At 57.3% G+C, this 20,097-nt stretch overlaps 1 protein-coding gene across 17 annotated transcripts; it reads right to left on the reverse strand.

The window, feature by feature from the left end:
* Positions 1-538: 538 nt before the first annotated feature.
* DPF1 (double PHD fingers 1) lies at positions 539-13,797 on the reverse strand. Of its 17 annotated transcripts, none has more exons than XR_003524113.2 (13): positions 9,313-9,488; positions 7,764-7,924; positions 7,528-7,635; positions 6,119-6,246; positions 5,766-5,855; positions 5,307-5,385; positions 4,974-5,105; positions 3,976-4,026; positions 3,764-3,883; positions 2,559-2,651; positions 2,337-2,410; positions 1,883-1,964; positions 1,642-1,696 (listed from the first exon to the last, which is right to left on the reverse strand). XR_003524113.2 is itself a non-coding variant. In XM_027618216.1 (12 exons), the coding sequence occupies exons 1-12, from the start codon at positions 13,694-13,696 to the stop codon at positions 1,626-1,628; spliced, it is 1,167 nt and encodes a 388-aa protein (XP_027474017.1). In that variant the 5' UTR covers positions 13,697-13,797; the 3' UTR covers positions 539-1,625. The 17 variants fall into 17 exon arrangements, 13 of the variants coding, with proteins under 13 accessions (XP_027474017.1, XP_027474015.1, XP_027474022.1 ...); XR_003524111.2 differs by having other exon boundaries at positions 2,559-2,671; positions 9,313-9,482; XM_027618216.1 differs by lacking the exons at positions 2,337-2,410; positions 9,313-9,488 and adding an exon at positions 13,665-13,797 and having other exon boundaries at positions 539-1,696; positions 2,559-2,671.
* Between the last annotated feature and the right edge of the window lie 6,300 nt (positions 13,798-20,097).

A 20,097-nucleotide genomic window follows, 5' to 3' on the forward strand; every position in this document is an offset into this window, starting at 1 on the left:
CTGATCTCTCGGCGTCCTGGTTCCCTCCTCATCCCACCTCACCCAAATCTGCTTCCCTCCCAACATCCCTGGGATGGAGGACCCCAGGGGAGGTCGGGGGGGGGGTGGGGGTGGGGGGATTGGGAGGAGGTGCTCCTGGCACCCCCGCCCCCTACCCTAGCCCGGGAGCGCGGCCTCCTCATCTTTCCATCCCTTCCCCCCCCCCCCCCCCGCCCCGTCCCAGCTCCCGCCTCCCCCCCTCACCGCTGCTCACTGCAGCTGCCGCAGGCCGTTGCCAGGGCAACCACAGCTGGCTGGGCGGGAGCCCCCTCCACCCCATCCCCCCCTCTCCTTTCCGGCGAGGCTGGGAGGAGCTGGGACAAAGCCAGAGAAAGGCGGCGGGGGGGGGGGGGGGGGGGGATGGAGGGAGAGGGAGGTCGGGCCGGCTCCAGCTGTTAACCTCGGTCAGTTCTCCCTCAACAAGGCCCCCATCACCCCTTCATGGCGATGCCCCCCCGCCCCGGTGCAGCCTGGAGAACGAGGCAGTCGTGGGCAGAGGGGTCAGGCCCAGTTTAATACACAGAACAAGTTAATTCACAGCAGAGGCAGGCAATAAAGGAGACTCGTTTACAAGGGGGGGCATGCCCGGATTGGGGGAGACCCCCCCAAGCCCACCACCTCCCCCACTTGCAGTCTCAATTTCCCTTTTTTTTTTTTAAACCCGAACAACAAACACACACAACCACAAGAAACAACCACGCCCCCTCGCCGCCCCCAAAATGGCCAGCGAGGGGAGCAGGGGGGCAGCCCGGCCTGGCCGCTGGGGACCTGGAGCAGGGGAAGGAGGAAAAACTAGTCCGTTGCAGAGTCTGTGCTTCTCATTCCAGCAGGCGCTGGGCAGGGGCCCGCCTGCCCCCCGCCGCCCCAGCCGACGCCCACCAGCCACGGCGGGGCCCCAGCCACGGCAGGCTCAGAGCGGGCAGGGCGGGGCTCTCAGGGAGGGAGCAGGAACGGAGTTCAAAACCATGGTTCACGTCATGCAGTATCCACGGTGGGCACCAGGAGGGGGGCGAGGGTGGACACCACACCCACCTGCCCTGGGCACACGGGGGGAACGGTGCCCACTTGGGGTGAGGAGGTGGGACAGCTGCAACTCCAGAAACTGGGGTGGGGGAGGCTGCTAGGCAGGAAGCTGGCATAGACTGGTGCCCAGTGGATGCGCTCAGCAGGGCCCCCACCACCCAGCCAGGCCTTAGAGGACTCTTTGTATATATTAATCTTTTTTTTTTTTTAACTTTTTGACTCTTTCTTTAGAAAAACGCTGTGTCCGTGCCCGGGGCTGGCATCTACCACCCCTCATTCCCGCCCAGAGGCGGGGTATGGCTTTGAGGGGAGCAGAAGCCCCTGGTGCCCATTTGCCAAGGGATGGGGAAGGAGGGAGGAAGGGAGAGGGGCCCTGGTGGGCCCACCAACCCACAGGGCAAACATTCCACTTGCACAGAGGGAAGGGGGTGGCCCAGCCCCCTCTCAGGCTCCCCCTCTCCCCCTCCCGCTGTGGGGCACTGAGGGCGGGAGAGCAATGGAGGAGCTCCGAGAGGCAGATCGGGAAGCACCACCCCAGAGGTCCAGGTGAGCCAGAGCCAGGCCTAGGTGAGGGTGATGTAGGCAGAGGCCTTCTCTTTCAGGTGCCGAAGACAGAGGTGACAACTCCAGCTCCCTGGGGCGGGGGGGGGGGGGGGGGGAGGACAGGGAGTTAGGCCCAAGTCCCAGAAGGGCTGGCCCAACTCCCTCCCAACCAGCAGACACAGTCCTGGGTCTTCACCAGCAGGAAGACAACTTTTCAACCCAGCCCCCCGCCCGCGCCCCCGCCCCCCCCCCGTGTGGTGCCCACCTCTTCTCTCACCTTCCGGGGGCTCCGCCATGGGGGGGCTCAAGCAGTACATGTGGTAACCCCGATCGCAGTCGTCACAAAACAGCAGCTGGTCCTGGGGGGTGAGACCCGCCCAGCTGGCACCCTGGGGGCACGGGCACCAGAAACCGGGGTGGGGGGGCTGGGGCAGGGGTAGGTCACAGGGGCTGGGGAAGGTGGGCCCTCCCACGAGAAGGGGCTCCGAGCAGGTCTTTGCAGAAGCCGGCTTGGCCCGGCAGAACGCCCCTGTGGTCTGCCCGTTTGCAGCTAGCTCCTAGTCCGGGTTTTATAGATTCTGTGGAACACTTAAAAGGACACCCAGATGGTCTGCGACCGGCTCTGGAAGCCATGGATGTGGGTTCGGGTCCTAGCTGGGGGACCTCGGGCAAGTCACTTCCCCTGTCTGAGCTCGGTTTCTTCTCTGTGAGGCGGGGACAAGAGCACCTACCTCCGAGGGCGGTTGGGAGGAGTCAGAGAGCTGGAGAGCACTAAGTGCTAAGTGCCGGGCTCAGTTAATGGACACTAACAATAACAATAATACAGGTTACGAGTGCTCCCCAGGGAGGGGCTCCGGGGGGGGGGGGCGGCTTTAGGCCCCGCTGGCGTGGGCGGGCGGAGGGGCGGGGCGGGGCCCGCCAGGGGGCGTGTCCCGGGGGCGGTGCGCACTCACGTCGTTCTCCGAGGTGCCGCACAGGCTGCACGACTTGCACTCGATGCACTGCCAGCGGTAGGTCCGCACGGCCGCCGTCATGTTCACCGTAAACTGTAAACATGAGGGGTGTCCTGGGGACCGAGGGGCAGGGGTGCGGTTAGGGGTCATCATGCCCCTGGGGGCCGCTGAGCCCCGGGGAGGAGATGGTTCGGCCCCCCCACTCCACCCCAACCCTGACTCCGACCCCAACCCGATTGCGGTGCCCCCGCGACCACACGCTTCCGTGGCCACCAGGCTCCTACCCAGCCACCATGGTAACCACATTCTGCTCCCCAGAATACCATGGCAACCGCATTCCATTACCCACAGTGCTGTGGCAACCACCTTCTACCACCCACAACACCCGGGCAGCCACATTCTGTTAACCACTGGGCTGAGGCAGCCACATTCCATTACCCACAGCAGAATGGCCAACAGGTTCTGTTAACCACAGTAACGTGGCAACCACAGTCTCCCAGCCACGGTGCCATGGCAACGGCCTGCCACACTGGGGTCCCCACACTCTGGGTTCCCTGCAACCCAAGCCCATTGCCCAGGAGACCCCAGAAACCAAGGTCTTTCTGACACTACCGTGCGATGCCAACCCCCTGGCCGTCCCACTGCCCCCGTGCAGAGACGCCCACAGCCACTACCCCAGGGCCACAACAGCTACAGGCCACGAGACCCAGTTGCCATGACAACCGAATCGCACTCCCGTAATACCATGACAACCGCAAGTCATTACCCACTGTGCTGAGGCAACCACAGTCTATTAGCTACAAGCCCACCTGGGAAGCCACATTCTGTGAACCACAAGTCCATGGCAAGAGTCGTCATTTATCCACGGTACCCAGACAGTGGCCATCCATCCATTACTCACTATCACACTCCACTACCCACAATGCCTTGGAGGCCTGCTTTCACTACCCCTCGTGCCATGATGAGCATGGGCCACTAGCAGCAATGCCATGACAACCACCCCCTGTTATTCCCAGAGCCTCTCTGGCCCCCCTCAGTTTCCCACAGTCCTCCACAGTGGGGTCCACGCCACCAGCTCGGGGTCGTCGCCCCCTCCCCCTCCCCCCGGCTGCCCCGGCCGCACTTCTCTACCTCCCACCCTCCAGATCTGGACTCCTGGGGTGCCCTCCACCCCGGCCCCCAGCAACCTCGGGTGGGTGTATCACCTGATCGCCCACAGTCAGCACAGGAGATGAGGTCCTCAGGACACCCCGTCTTCTTGGAGCCACCCAGGCAGAAGTCACAGTAACCGTTGGGGATGACAGTGCCGTCGGGCGCCTTCTTGGCTGAAAGACAGCAAACGGCTGTTGGCGCAGGCAGGCAGGGGCACCTAGTCAAAGGCTGCTGTGGAAGTCGGGGCAGAGGGAGGCGTCCCTACCTGTGTGTTTCCTCTGTGCCTCAGGGACCCAGGCCAATTCTTTGTAAAACTCTGGGGTTGGGGGGACAGAGAGAGGGGCTCTCACCATAGGCAAGGCTCCACCCTGCCCCCAGCCTCAGCCCCAGGGGTGAACCCCTTTTCCCAGGTGGGGGGGGGCGGCAAGGAGAGGGAGTAGCTACCCCCGAGCTGTGGCCAGGAGCAGAACAGTCGGAGACCCAGATAATTCTCCTCAGGAACCCCGAACTCTCTGAGGACAACTCACACACCCTCTTTTTCTTAGGTAAAACTGCAAAGAACAGCTTTCGGACGAGCCCCCTGCTTCCCCATTCACACACACTTCTACCAGACAAACCAGTGCCACCTGAGCCCCAACTAGATGAAAATTGGGGACACCACTGGCCAAGATCTGGCATGGAGACAGATGGACATTCAGAAGAAAACTCCTGAACACAGAGGTGCCTGGGGGTGGAGTGGGGACCGGATGAAGAGACTGCCCTCTCCCACCAGGAGATGGGTGGGAAGACAGTTTCTCCCCTGGCAGAGCCTCCCCCCGAGCCCTCCCCCACCCCTCAGCTGTCAGGGCTGGCATGGGATTGGCATGGGCAGGCGCCGAGGGCTCCCAGGCCGCAGACCCTGCCCCTCAGCCAAAGCCTCGCCGAGAAGGGAGAAAGGGAGGCAGGGAGGGAGGGGAGTCATCTATCACCCCCCATCCCCAAGCTCTAATTGAAACAATAAATCAGACCCAGAAATATTATGCCCGGGCCGGGAGCGAGGGGGAGAGAGAGAGAGAGAGAGAGAGAGAGAGAGAGAGAGAGAGAGAGAGAGAGATGGTTGGTTGCCATGGCAACCCCAGAGCCAGCATCCCCATGGTCGGTGGGGGGAGGGGACCGCTGAGCTGGAGATTTTCCAGAAATGTCTAATGTGCCCCCTCCCTCCCAGGCTCCTCAGCCCCCACTCCCAGGGTCCCTCACTACCCCACGGCCCGCCTGCCTGCTCACGTTTGTGGTTGTTTTTCCGGTGGAAGGGCAGGGCGTGGCGCTCGGCGTTCTCCTCCCCCTCCTCCTCAGCCAGGTGGGTGTGGGTGTAGTGGTAGCTGAGCCCTGGCCGGTTCTTATACCGTTTCCCACAGACTGGAGAGCGAGCAGGGAGGGCCCGTCAGCCCTCCCAGCCCATGCGGCCTCCACCCTGGCCTCGGGGATCATGCCTCCCCCCCTCTGCCAGAGGCCTGAGCATCCCCTCCCACCGGGCTCTAGAACAGGAGGGAGGGGGCCGGCAGGGGAGAGATCTCTAGGCCCCACTCTCTCTCTTTCCCCCTCTTCAGAAGGACTCACTATCACAGACATACGGCTTGTCTCGGTCCTCCAGGGAAGCGGTGTCCTGGCGTTTCCGGAGACCCCCGATGCCATATGCCTGCGGGGAAGAGTTGGGATCAAGGGCCAAGAAAGGGAGGGAACTGAAAGAGCTTTTTCATCATTTGAGCCCAAAAGGTGAAGCGCAGCTCTGCCTCTTCCTAACTATGGGCCCTGACCTCTCTGAGGTTCGGTTCCCTCATCTGTTGTGTGGGCATAAAGACGGTTGTAAGCCAGTGTACAAGCTCTGCTTTGCAAAGGGCTTACGAATATCTGAGCCTCGGTTTGCTCCTCTGTAAAATGGGTATAACCCCCTCCCCCCTTCAGGCTGCTCTGGGGATTAGATGAGGTCAAACTGGGGCACGGCCTGACCATTGTGCATGCTCAGTACACGGGGCCTGTCATTGAGGAGAGGGATGATGAAGAACTGGGCGGCAATACCTTTCCTTTAGCCCTGTTCTTCCTCCTGGGAATGTCATCCTCCAAGTCTTCCACCTCGAGATCATGTGGAAACTCCAGCAGCTGCTGTTTCTGGGCACCAGGAGAAGGGAAATTGAGGTCAAGAAAATGGGGGACGCTGTCCTGCTTTGTGGGAGTTCTGGACACAGCTGGAGACTGGGGGGAGCAGGGCACGTCAGGAGGTCTTCCAAAAAGAGAAGAGGTGTGGAAGGATGGAGACTTAGGATGCCCGAAGGCCCTAGGGAGCCAGGGGAGATTGCAGAGCAGGACCAGGATGAGCCAGGGCAGGTGGCCGGGGTGAGGAGGCAGCTGGGGCCCCTGAGGGGTGGTCCCACCTGGCAGTCCATAATGGTCTCCTCCTCCTTCAACTCAATCTTCTTCTCCCCGGTCTCAGCACACAGTAGCGCCTCAAGGACTGGCCCTTCCGGGAGGCCGCCCTCCTTCTTCAGGGGTGCCTCACAGTCTGGGGACAAGGCCATGGTTGGGTCAAGTGGGGAAGATGTCCCTGGAGGATTCCTCAAAAGCCCAGGTCGGGGGTGCTTCAGGAAAGAGGCTTTCCCACACTCGACCAGCGACAAGACTCAAAGATGCAATCATACACCGTGGGAAGGATGCTGAGACCCTGGGAAAGGCCCAGCCAGACACTCAGAGCCGCTCAGAAGGAGACACGGCCAGACTCTCACTTACACCTGGATGCAAACGGAGAGATACAGATACTCAACCAGGAGGCACATGGGAGATACTGACCGATCATCTTGAGACAGCCAGACACACAAAGGAAGAGATACACCCAGACACGTGGAGGAAACACATTCAAACCCTTGGAGACACCCGGAGACCATCAGAAAGAGACATTAAACCATCAGCTATTCCTAGATCCACATGAGGAAGACACAGCCAGACCCAACCCTACACCTGGACACCCAGGGGGCAGAGACAGCCATACCTATAGAGAATCACTCAAACGGATACACGTGGACCTACACAGGGGAGGAGACACCCAGTCCCTCCGAGGCAGACAGACACACCCAGAAAGACAGCCAGGTGGACACGTCAATACACCTGGACCCACACAGACCCTTGGATACACCTGGACAGGGGAAGAGAAAGAGCCAGTGACTCTGATAGTCCTGGTCACATCCAAGAAGTGAGGAAGCCCGACGCTCTTGCTGGACCAGCACACAGGGGCAGAAACACACCTAATACACGAGCCACTAGGGGAAGACATCTTCCCAGACATTCCAAAGCATCTGGCCACTCAAAGGAAGAGACAGCCAGACACCCTGATACACCCAGACACACTCAGAACAGCAGGATACTCTGCGAGACCAGACGCACACAAGACTAAATAAACCCTCAAGTACTCTTGGAAACACCTAGAAAGAGACACAGACACTTAGATACACTCCACTGCAAATGGAAAGACACTCCGACACATCCAGACACAAGCAGGCACCCATAGGAAGAAATACAGCCAGACACCACACATCCCAGCTTGCCAGGGAAGATCCACGGAGACACACATAACAGATACCACTCTGCCCCCGGATACACCTGGGCCCAAGTAGGAGAAGATACAGTCCAAGTCCAAGCCCAGTCACTCAGGGAAAACTGGAGAAGGTCTGAGCTATACCCAGACTCACACCTGCAGACACTCGCTAGGAGGGAAATAAAGGCAAATGCTCAGATCCACACTGGCTGGGGGCACTGAGGGGGGCGCCACCCCGGATGCAGCTCCACCCACCGATCTTGTACTCGCAGGGCCGGAGTCTGGGGTCCTCCAGGATGTTGAGTCTCCGTTTCTTTCTCCAACAGCGCGCGGGGTACGTGTAGATCTGTCCGGGGGCCAAACCTGGAGTGAGAAGGCGGAAGGGGCCGTGAGAACACAAGGCAAGAAGGCGGGCCGCCAAGCCGCCGCTCCGCCCCGCCCCCACGCCCACCCCCACCCCCACCCCCACCCCCACCCTCCATGGCCGGTACCAGGGCCGCGGTGGGTCTTTTCCATCCAGATGTAGCAGTTGTTCTGGGCCACGCCGGTCTGCGAGTCGAGGAAGGGCAGGCGCAGGCTGCGCTCTGCGCACAGGCGCGCGTTGTAGCTGCGGCAGTGTTCAATGGCCTCGCGGTAGAAGTCCTCGCCTAGGCTGCGAGGGGGCGAGTGAGCGGGCGAGTGGCTGTCAGCAAGGGCAGGGGCGCCTGGTCTCCCGGCACCCCTCCCTCCGCGCGGCCCTCGGGAATGGGTGGGCCGCCTCCCCCAACCTCACCTCTCCCCTCCTGTCGCTCCTGGACTCAGGAGCCCCCAGCCTAGGGCCCAAGCAGGCCTGGAGCCAATGAGTAAGATACACACAATATGGAAACAGATAAAAATGCACCAGGACCCATCCGTACATGCACATATCAAAATACACAACACAACCAAACCACACAGGATTCGCACACAAAGAGAGACATATCCCAAAACTCACAAAGGAGAAACAGACAAATCTCACATATGTGCACACACAAATATCTACTGAAAAAACATTAACAGCGCAGTCACCTAGTGTAGAAACAGACACATCACACATATATCCATGCACAAATACACATCACATATCCAAAGACACACAACATAAACAAAGCACCTGCACAAAGACACACAACATGCAAACAGATCACACACACAGCACTACACACACACACATCCAAAGACACACAGAGATACACAAATATTATGAGAAGAATGTTAAAACTACCCACACGTGCACTTACATACCCAAAGACACAACACAAACAAATCACACACACACACACACACACACACAATATCCAGACATACTATACAAAGAAATCACACAGATTCACAGGGCACACTCACACACAATCACAAAGATACACTATAGAAACCAACATCTAAAATACCACATAGTCACACAAAGATACACACACAGACCACATAGGAACAGACAAATCCAGCCATATTCACACAAAAATGTACACATAAATACATGCATACCTACAAATCCAGACACAGAACACAAATGATGTGCAGTTTCAAAGGACATGTACACACATTCAAGACCCAAATATCCAAAGATACCTAGTGTAGACTAAAATAAATTGAACACATATCCACAACACGTATCAAAAAACAAAAACAAAAAACACAAACAAACAAGTGACACACACTCCACATGCCAAGACAAAGGTAGTGTGGGCTTCACTCGAGTTTACCAAGGCTCCCACACCCCCAGGCCATTTCACTCTCTCCCCAACCCCGGGGGTCGCGGCGCGGGACATGACCCCCTTCCGCCGAAAAGGACCCGAAGAGGACTCCGAGTTCCCCACACCCTCCGCTCCTCCAGGAGCAGCGCATCGGACACCGTTCTTGCCAGAGCCCACAATCACACACATTTGCACCCCCGCGCAGCACGGCCCACGGTGACAGCCCCCCAGACACCCCTTCGGCCCCACCCCCGGCCGCCACACATACACACACGCCCGCGCACACCCGCCCGCGCGCCCTCTCCGGTCTCCCGCCGGCCCGCAGCACCTCAGGGGGCCGGGGATGACCGTGGCCATCTTGCTCCCCGGGTCCTGCCCCCAGCAGGTCCCCGCCGGGTCGGTCCTCCCAGCGCTCGGGCGGGCGCTGAGGCCGCCCATCCATTCATTCCCGCGGGGCGGGAGCACCGGGGCCACAGCCAATCACGACGGCAGGGCGGGCCCGCCCAGGCCATGCTGGGAGTGGTAGTCCCGGACCTGGGGGCCGGCGGGACCCCGCGGGGAAGGGGGCGCAGAGGTGCGGCCCAAGGAGCGCGCACGGCCACTCACCCGCGCTCGCTCTTACGCGCATCCAGTGTCCCCGGCATCCACTCACACATGCACACCTGGACTCGCACACACCCACGTACGGCAGTTTACACACACATTCACACGTATACTCACAGCCTCCCACGCAGACTCACGCACACTTCCCTCCCACACCTTCACAGACTCACATACATTTACACTCACACAAACACTTCGATGCCGTGAGACGTAGAGCTACCTTAGAGGTGCCCACGCAAACGTCCCCACCGGAATGCCTGCACTTGGCTCACTGACACCTCTCCCTCCCCCACCCCCAGGCCCTCCCAGCACACCCTATCTGTCCCACCAGGGCAGTCACTCTCACAGTGACCCCGCCCTGCTGCAGCCCGTCCTTCCGCGGGGCAGGCAGCACAGGTGCTCCTAAGGAGCTGTAGCCACACCTTGCAGGTTCAAATCCTGGCTCTGCACCTTAGGGGCCATGTGGCCTTGGGCAAGTGACTTAACCTTCCTGGGCCTCAGTTTCCTCATCTGTAAAATGAGGGTGACACCTCATTGGATTGTTATAAGGATTAAATGAGTAAATATGCATAAAGTGTTAGTTTTTTTTTTTCTTTTTTTTCCCATGCCCAGCGTGGAGCTCACTGCCTGCCAGGCTTCCTGAAATCCAGACCTGAGTTGAGATCAAGAATCTGACACTTAACAGACTGAGCCATCCAGGCACCTCTATAAAGGTAAAAGGCACCTTTTTAAAAAGGTAGTAGGCGTTCAGTAAATTCACTCCCCAAAGAGGTTCTAATGTGCAGGTAATAGACGTTCAGTAAATTCACTCCCCAAAGAGGTTCTGATGTGCAGTAAGATGTACAATGGTGACAGCCAACCATTACTAGAAAGAATAATGCCTGGCACATAATAGATGCTCAATAAGTTTTTGTTGAATGAGTAAATATGCTCAGTACCCACCATGTGCCAGACACAGTTCTAAGTACTTCCAGAGGAGTAACTCCTACAATCCTCATAATGACCCTCCGAGGTGATGCTGTTTTTTATCCCCATTTTCCAGATAAGGAATGGAGGACAGAGGGAGGTGAAATTACAGGCCCTCAGCCCTGGCCGCTGTTTGAAGGGACTAAGAGAAGGATTCACTCACCTAGATATCTGGACCCAAGTGAGGCTTACCTCCTCCTTTCTCCCACTGTCACCCACACAGACTGTCCCCTAAGGGATTCCCAGACAGCGCGCTGACCCACCAGGCCACACCACACTAACGCTCACCTGGAACCACCCTGGTCCAAAGTTTGTGTTCAAGTTTGAGCCCCCGCATGGATAAAAACGCCCACAAACGTCCTTGTCCACCAGGGGGCTCTCCAGCAGACAGAGAGGCAGACTAGCCTTCCCCTCTTTTGTCACTTGATGCTTCCAGCTACCCTCTGGTGAGAGAGACACCCTCAATGTCTTCCACACTTATCACTTCTAAACACACACACACACACACACACACACCCTAATCTTAGACCCCCTGCACAAACTTTCCCCGATCTCCCCCAAGTAAGGCCTTGACTCCCCCACCCTGCACTCCCAACAGGACACAGTGGGTCTCAGCTTCACATCTGGCCGAGAGTAGGTGGCAATGGGGAGTAAGTGGGGGACGCTGGTACCCCCGTGCTCATGCTGGCCTCCAGGCTCCTTTACTGGCCACCCCATACCTCACCCGCAGTAAGCCCTGCCCCTCCGCCCATCAGCTCGGCTCCAAGAGTTCCCTTGCCACCTTCCTCTCACACCTCCCACCACCCTCACAGGTCCCCCAACACATGACACTTGGCTCCCCACACCTCCAGCCTCAGACACCCCAGCTCACTCCTGCCCCACCCCAGAACACTTCCATCAATTTGATCCCTTTGGAGCCTGAGTGTAGATAGACTCCATGACCTCCCTGGAGGCCCTTGTCCAGCCGTGCAATTGACCACAGACCCAAGCTGACACTTCCCTCCCTTTCCTTACCCCTGGTCACCTTCACAGATCCCTCTTCCACACGTGAACTCCTAGCCCCGCAGCCTACCCTCATCCCTGCGGACCCCTCAGAAGATGAGAGCAAAGCAGGGAGCTGGCACTCCCACCCTAACCTTATTCTGGCCTCTTGGCACCTGCGATGCCCCGCACGGAAAGTGGACCACACGAGAAATCAATATTGATACTACACTAATCGGTACACTTAGGGTCAGGCTCTGTTCCGAGTGCTTTACAAAGATCACAACAGCCCCTGAGGCCGTAGGCACTGTTATGATTCCCAACTACACAGATGGTAACACTGAGGCTCTGGAGGAGGGGGAGAAGGTGGGAGGTGATTTAAGAGCTCAAGATGAGGTTTGAAGCGAAGCAGTCAGAACCCCTAGGCCTGCCCCTTCCACTTTCCCACTCCCAAGGCAATTCGCTCTCACATTCTTTTCAGGAGCCAGTTCCTGCCTTCAACCCTCCACCCTGCAGACCTCTCCCATGATGAGAGCAAAGAAGGGCAAATAAGGGCGAAGGCACTCCCACCCCAGCGCTTCCCCTGGCCTCCTCCAAGAGGTCTGCGCCAGGGTCAGAGTGAGGAGGCCAGAATGCCTGTAGATCCACCAACCTGTACAGGAACCCTGTCCCAGCCCGTTTGAGGGTGTTTCTCATAGGAGACACATCTGTCTGTGTGTAAGGCAGAGTGAGAGGGAAGCAGAAGTGTGTCACCATCACACACCTCCCCACACTGACCCCAGCTCCGCACACGCGCCCTGTAAGCTCTCTCTGGCTCACCGCAAAGCCACACGTGTAGGCGCGTGCCTATCAACCCCCCCTCCTCTCCCAACAGCCCACCCCGCCAGAAACCAGAAACTACTGGGGGCCTTGGGTCCAGCCGTCTGACACAGCCCTTGGGAGGGTGGGGGGCGCTCCCGTCCCCTTACCCCTCCCCACCAGCCAGCACACGTTGCTCAAGGTCAAGGCGGCGAGCGCAAGGGGTTGGGGGAAGCGGGGTTGCGGGGGGAGGTCGCCCCAGCCCCTTTGTGCGGCGCCGCGGGCGTTCGCCCTCCGCCTCCTCCCCCAGGCCCGGGAAGAGGGGGAGGGGAGTGCCGCGCTCGCCAGCCGAGGAGGGAGGGCGGGAACGGCCGCGCGCCTGTCACTCTGAGCCCGCTGTCACCGCCGGAGGAAAGGGGGTGGGGAGCGCTGGGACCCGGGAGTCCGGGATCCCGAAGAGGGAGCGAGAGAGAGAGAAGGAAAGAGAGAGAAGAGAGGTGGACAGAGCGAGGGATGGCTAGGAGAGGGGAGGGATGGACAGGGATGGGCTTGAACCCAGGCGTCCAGGTTCCTAGCCACCGGGCCCAGGAGGAAGCTAACGCTCGGAGGAGGGACGCGGACGGGCAGAAAGGGAGGGAATCCCCCGAGATTGAGGGCCGCTGCCAGCATCCTCTCCCGAGGCATCCGGTCCCCAAGGGGATGAGAGATGCTCTCATTAGATGTCTATGGGCTGGGAGAGGGAGCGATCCCACGGTCTAAGCTGACCTGGGCGTCGGAGCTTCTAGGTCCTGAAGACCGGGGGAGGAAAAGGGGGAGACAGGAGCCCCGACGTCTCAGCTCCCACCCTGCGGCCGCGCGGGGCCGAGGTCCCCGGAGAAAGAGGGGGAAAGAGAAAGGTGTTCTGATCAGAGGAAAGAGGGTGGTGAAGACCCCGGAGACTGAGGTCTGGACTTAGGCGTCGGTACTCCCAGCCCTATGCCGGGGCAGGCCCGGCGCCCCCAGAGATGCGGAGGAGGAGAGATGGAGGAGGAAGAGAGGGAAGCCCCTACCCCCACTCTGGGTGGGGAAACGGCCTCCGCCACCCCCCAGCCCGCGCGCCACATTCCTTCACTGACAGCGACAAAGGAGAGACGCCCCCGCGACCCTGAAGGGGCTCCCGCCCCCAACCCCAGGGGACAACAAGGGGCGGTGGGTCCCCCAGGGGTTGGGGGGCGCTCTGGGGGTCTCCATTAAACTACCTTCCGCGCGCCGCGTCCCCTTCCCCAGCGAGGGCGGGGGAAGGGCCGGGGGTGGGGGGCGGGATGGAGGGACGTGGACGGCGGGGACACTCACGACTTGAGCGGGTTCTGAATGGCGGTGGCCATGGCCCGCTCGGCTGGGCCGCCTCCGGCCCGGGGCGCTGCTGCCGCCGCGCGCGGGCCCAGCCCGGCCTGCGCCGCCCGCTCTGCCGCCCAGCGCGCTACGATTTCATTCATTCTTGGGGCTGCGGCGCGAGCCGAGCGGGGCGGGCCGGGGGCGGGGCTCGGCCAATCCCAGAACCTCCCGGCGCACGACGGGACGTGGAGTCTCGGGGCGCGCGGCGGCGCCCGAGGGCGCCCCTGGCCGGACTACACGTCCCAGGGGGCGCCGGGAGGACCACACGCCCATTGGCTGCTGAGGATACAGGGCGGGGCTGGGCTCGTCCCAGAGCATCCTTTCCTCCTCCCTGAGGGTGCCTCCATTCCCATCTCGGGCTCTCCATCCTCCAGGAACCGCGGGCGTGAGAGCAGGTGGTTCCTGGCCTCTGGGTCTCCCCAGGGTATGTGGATGACCCCAGGATCTGTCGTGTGTTCTTGTCTGTGCTTGCTGGTCTGGGTGTCTCTTCTGTGTAAGCCAGCGTGTAAATAAGCACAGGGGTTAATCACTGCCTTTGTTCACTTATTCAGTGCCTGCCAGGTGCCAGGCACTCTTCTAGACACGGTGGCATACAGCAGTGACCCAACAAAGTCCCTGCCCTCCAGGAGTTGACCTTGTCATGGAAAAAGACAGATAGGTGATTAAGAAGAAAATAAAGAGACAAAATCATTTTAGAGAATTATGAATGCTATAAAGTGGCTTCTCTGAGGAGATGGCATTTGAACTGAGACCTGAGAATTTCCAGCCAGGCAATAGGAGGGGAAAGGGAGCGAGCTTTGACAAGTGCAAAGATCAGTGAGAAAGCTGGTGTGACTGGAGCAGAGTGAGTGAGGGGAGAGATAGGCTGGGGAGAGAGCAAGGACCCAGATCATGTAGAGCCTTGTAGGACATTACAGAGAAATTGGATTTTGTTCTAAGTGCAATCAATCATTGGCTCTCTTCTTTTTCACACACACACACACACACACACACACACACACACACACACACACACACACCAAAAGCCCATCAGCAAATCCTATTATCTCTACATTCACAGAACAGATCCACAATCCATGTAGTCTTCTCCCTTCACAGCCTCCACTTAGTACCATCTACCATTGTCTCCTGCCTGGACGGCTCCAGGTCTGTTCTCCCCACGGCAACCAGAGTGGGCTATCTAAAACTTATGGCATCACAATGCTCTCTGGCTCAAAACCTCCAGTGGCTTCTTTCACAATTAGAGTAAAATGCAAAGTCCTCCCTCGGCCCTCAACACCCTACTTGATCCCCTCCCCAACTGTCATCAGATTTCTGACCTCATTTCCCTCTTTCCTTCCCTTGGCTGACTTTACTCCAGTCACACTGGCCTCCTCCCTGTTCCTGGAAGATTCCAGTCCCATGTCAGCCACGGGATCTTTGCACTTACTCTTCTCTCTGCCTAGAATGTTCCTCCCCCAGATATCCACATGGCTCCATCCCTCACTTTATTCAGGTTCCTGATTAAATGTCACCTCCTCGGATCCAACCTCAGCTAAAATAGCATCCCCCATAACCCTGTCCTCTCAAATGCTTTCTCTTCCAATACTTATCATAGTTTGTCATAGTGTAATTGATCTATTTAGTTATTTGACTTATTGTCTGTCTCCACCCATTAGAATATCAGCTCTGTGAGGGATTGTTCACTTATCCCCCAAACAAGGGATTGTTGTCCTGGCCACTGTTGTCTTCCCAGTGCCTAGAACAGGGCCTGAAAAGTAGTAGGTGCTCAATAATCATTTGTTGAAGAAATAAGTGGATCAACCAGACGTTATGCTCCGTGTCTCTCCCCACCGTCTAGCTCTGAGGCATGCAACCAACAGAACAGAGAGTAAGGGGGGGCTCCATGCTGTGCCCTCCACACACAGACACTTGCACAACCTGAAAGGGGGGTGCTGTATTAAGGAAGCCCCCCCAACAGGGGGCCTGGAGCTAAAGACAAAGAGAAGGGAGGGGTTCACAGGCACATTCACTCCTTTCTAGAGTATTACGGTCCCCAGCTCTGTGTGGGCACGCTGGACACAGCAGTGCTGCTCCGCCCTGGGCTCGTAAGCTCACAGCCCGGTGGGATAACAGACCCATCCCCACACGATGACAGCCAAGAGTGGAGGAAGCACAAGCAGAGGGGTCAAGGCTGGGATAGGGAAGCACAGGGGCTGTGGGAGCCCAGAGGAAGCTCCCGACACAGGCTGTGGGTCAGGGAGGGGCTTTTTGGAGCGGATTCCAGGAGAATCCTTTCGAGTCCTGACCCCTTGCCCTCTCAAGACACGGAGCAATTGTCTGTTCTGACATCTTGGGGCCCCAAGATGTCACCCAAGTGTTGAGAACACGGACCGTGGAAGTCCCAGCCTTTGGTCACTTCTCCTAATCCTGGAGCCCGAGGATCTGGCCAGCAGAGGGCACTGTGGCCCCAGTCTTTGTCCACACAGGCTGTTCTGAAGCCTCAGACCTAGGACAGACACCCTACTCCCGCAGTGGGGCCACTAGGGGAGACACTGGTCCACCCACCCTGGGCCTCCGACCCTGCCCAGCACCTGGTCACTGGTGTCTGACACCCCACCCCAAAAGCTCCTGTGGAATCGCTAGGACACCCTCTGTTCCAGACCCCGGAGGGCTTCGCCTGGGCCTCTGAGGGAGACACCATTGCTAACCTCCCACCGCATATCCCTCTCTTCCCCACTCATCTTCAGAATAGACAGCCCATGGGGCGCCTGGGTGGCTCAGTTGGTTAAGCGACTGCCTTCGGCTCAGGTCATGGTCCTGGAGTCCCGGGATCGAGTCCCGCGTCGGGCTCCCTGCTCAGCGGGGAGCCTGCTTCTCCCTCGGACCCTCTTCCCTCTCGTGCTCTCTATCTCTCTCACTCTCTCTCTCTCAAATAAATAAGTAAAATTTAAAAAAAAAAAAAAAAAGAATAGACAGCCCTCCCCTAAGCCTCCCTTGGGATGTTCAGACATGACCTTCCTAAGTCTCCCGACCAGATGGGGATATTGAAGTACAGGGGAGGTGAGGTCAGGCAACTTAGGCTCAGAGGGACAACACCCTCGGCAAGAGCCCCCACCCAGCAGGCAAGGAGAGCTAGGATTTGAACCCCGGTCTGACTGAGAAGCTAACCTCACTTTTCCTCCCTGTGCTACTCTGAGGGGGAGCTTACTGACTTCCCTGGGTCAGGATCCACCCAGGTCTTCTGTGAAAATGCCATCCCTGCCCATCCCCCCCAATGCCCCAGTCCTAGGGATTCAGGGTCTCTGAAAACAGACCCCAGAATCTATCCTTAGCAAGCCCCCACATCTTTCTAATGACTTCAAGGCATGAGAACTACTGGGCTAGTGTTTGAGGACAAACACAGAAAGAAGAAACAAAATATAGTCGAAGGGAAGGTTGTCAAGCACTGGAGTGCGGTGGGCACGTCATAAGCCACGGAGACAAGAGTGGAGGGCGTGGGCTCTGTGGGCCAATGTCCTGTGTTCCCCTGTGGCTCTGCAGGAACCTCCTCCATCTTTCTGAAACTTTAGTTTTCCCATCTGCAAAATAGGAGTACTAGTTCCAGCTTCCCAGGTGTGTGGGGAGGATCCTGTGGGTCCATGTGAAGCACTTAGAACAGTGCCTGGCACTTTTAGCACGCGATAAATGTGATCCTTACATCATAAATTCCTGTGGCTGAACACCTACCGTGCGCCTCACCTGGGCTGAAGGTTTTACATATCTAATCTAATAGCCTAGCGGGATGGGCATGGTTCCAGCCCCTCCCCCCCCAAGGGGTGGTCTCTGGTGGGAGATCACAAATAAACCCCAAAGCCTGGACTTGAACTTGGCTGTGCTAACCCCCAAGCACCCTGTGTGCTGCCCTGACGGGCTGGCTACGGGGGGAGTCCTGGTCACTGAGCACTCTTCCCCCTGCCAGGGCACAGTCATGTGACCCTCACAACAATCCTGAGACTCAGGACAAGGTCAGACCATGTCAGGTAGGGCCTTAAAACCCAAGGGAAGGAAGCCAATGTGCATTCCAAGCACGATCTAATGCTGCTGTAGAAAGATCCCCACGGTTGCACAGGTGGGCCAAATTTTGGAGGGTGGGAGCACAAAGACCAGGGAGGAGTCTGCAGTAGCTCCAGTCGGAGGAGGGGGCAGAGCAGGGGTGAGGAGGGGATGGGAAGCGGCAGAACCATGGCCACTGTGACAAATGACTACAAACTTGGCGACTTAAAATGAGAGAAATGTCTTCTCCTACAGTTCTTGGGGCCAGAAGTCTGAAATCGGTAATCACTGGTGTGAAATCAAGGTGCAGACAGGGTCCCCCTCCTTCTGGTGGTACTAGGAGAGCATTCTGTCTACGCCTCTCCCAGGCCCTCGTGGCTGACGGCTTTCCTGGGCTTGTGACTGCCAGCTCTCCAACCTTCAAGGCCCGTATCTTCAAATCTTTCCCTGCTTGTCTTCACATCACTTTCTCTTCTGTGTGTGTGTGTGTGTGTGTGTCAAATTTCCCTCTGCTTCTCTCTCTCTCTCTTTTTTTTAAATTTTAAAAAAGATTTTACTCGGGGCGCCTGGGTGGCTCAGTCGTTGGGCGCCTGGGTGGCTCAGTCGTTAAGCGCCTGCCTTCGGCTCAGGTCATGATCCCAGCGTCCTGGGGTTGAACCCCGCATCGGGCTCCCTGCTCAGCGGGAAGCCTGCTTCTCCCTCTCCCACTCCCCCTGCTTGTGTTCCCTCTCTCACTGTCTCTCTCTCTGTCAAATAAATAAATGAAATCTTAAAAAAAAAAAAAAAGATTTTACTCTTTCATTTCAGAGAGCACAAGCAGGGGCAGACGGAGAGGGAGAAGCAGGTTCCTTGCTCGATGAGCAGGGAACCCCACTGGGGGCTCGATCCCAGGACCCTAAGATCATGTCCTGAGCCGAAGGCAGAGGCTCAACCGATGGAGCCACCCAGGAGCCCTGCTTCTCTCTTATAAAGACCCTTGTAATTACATTGGGCACCCCAGGAGAATCCCAGATAATCTTCCCCATCTCAAGACCCTTAACTTAATCACATCTGCGAAGTCCCTTCTGCCATGTAAGGTAACATAGTCCCAGGTTCTGGAGATTAGGACTCCACATTTTGGCGGCCATTTTTCTGTCTACCACAGTACCCTATTGAAAATGGCAATCTTCCCCCTTCCTAGCACTTCCAGTCTCTTTGCTACGTTTAATTTTTTTTCTCTTTAATTTTTCCCATAATTCTTGGGGCCGCCTGGCTGGCTCAGTCAGTAGAGCATGGGACTCTTGATCTTGGGGTTGTGAGTTCGAGCCCCATGCTGGGTGTGGAGATTACTTAAAAATAAAAATCTTTAAAAAGAATCAGAAAAAAACTTCCCCATAATTCTTATCACCTTCTAATATATAATTCACTTATTTATGATATTGTTTATTGCCTGTTATGCCCCGTTAGAATGTAAGTTCCTTTTTTTTTTTTTTTTTTAAGATTTTATTTAGGGCTCCTGGGTGGCTCAGTTGGTTGAGCGACTGCCTTCGGCTCGGGTCATGATCCTTGAGTCTCGGGATCGAGTCCTGCATCTGGCTCCCTGCTCCGCAGGGAGTCTGCTTCTCCCTCTGACCCTCCCCCCCCTCATGTGCGCTCTCTCTCTCAAATAAATAAAAACAAAATCTTTTTTAAAAAAGATTTTATTTATTTATTTGAGAGAGAGAGACACAGCGAGAGAGGAAATACAAGAAGGGGGAGTGGGAGAGGGAGAAGCAGACTCCCTGTGGAGCAGGGAGCCCGATGTGGGGCTCGATCCCAGGACCCCGAGATAACAACCCGAGCCGAAGGCAGACGCTTTAACAACTGAGCCACCCAGGCGCCCCAGAATGTAAGCTCCTGTTATTACGGGGCACCTGGAACAGTGCCAGACATAAAGCAGTTGCTCAGAAATATCTGTGACTGAATGAATGGATTACTCCCCAGAAGCCTGGACCCTGATCCACTCCCACCCACAGTGTATGAGGGGCCCTATTTCCCCAGGCCTAGGCTACCCAGTTTATCCAGTTCACTTACCATGCGTTACCACGTACTTCATCCATGCTTACTGGTCCGTTCTGTTGGTCAATACCACTGCTTCTCTGGCCAACACTTGGTATCATCCAGCTTTCTAACTTTGGCCTGATCAATAGGTGTTAACTGATAGCTCACTGTTGTTTTATTTTTATTTTTTTAAGATTTTTATTTTTAAGTAATCTCTACCCCCCAACATGGGGCTCAAACTCACAACACCACTCTACCGACTGAGCCAGCCAGGTGCCCCTCTCATTGTTGTTTTAATTTGCTTCTTTTGGATTGCTATTGATAATCCCTTGCATATTTTCCTACCAGGGATGTTATT

Source organism: Zalophus californianus, chromosome 17, assembly GCF_009762305.2.
Source record: "Zalophus californianus isolate mZalCal1 chromosome 17, mZalCal1.pri.v2, whole genome shotgun sequence".
Lineage (NCBI taxonomy): Eukaryota > Metazoa > Chordata > Mammalia > Carnivora > Otariidae > Zalophus > Zalophus californianus.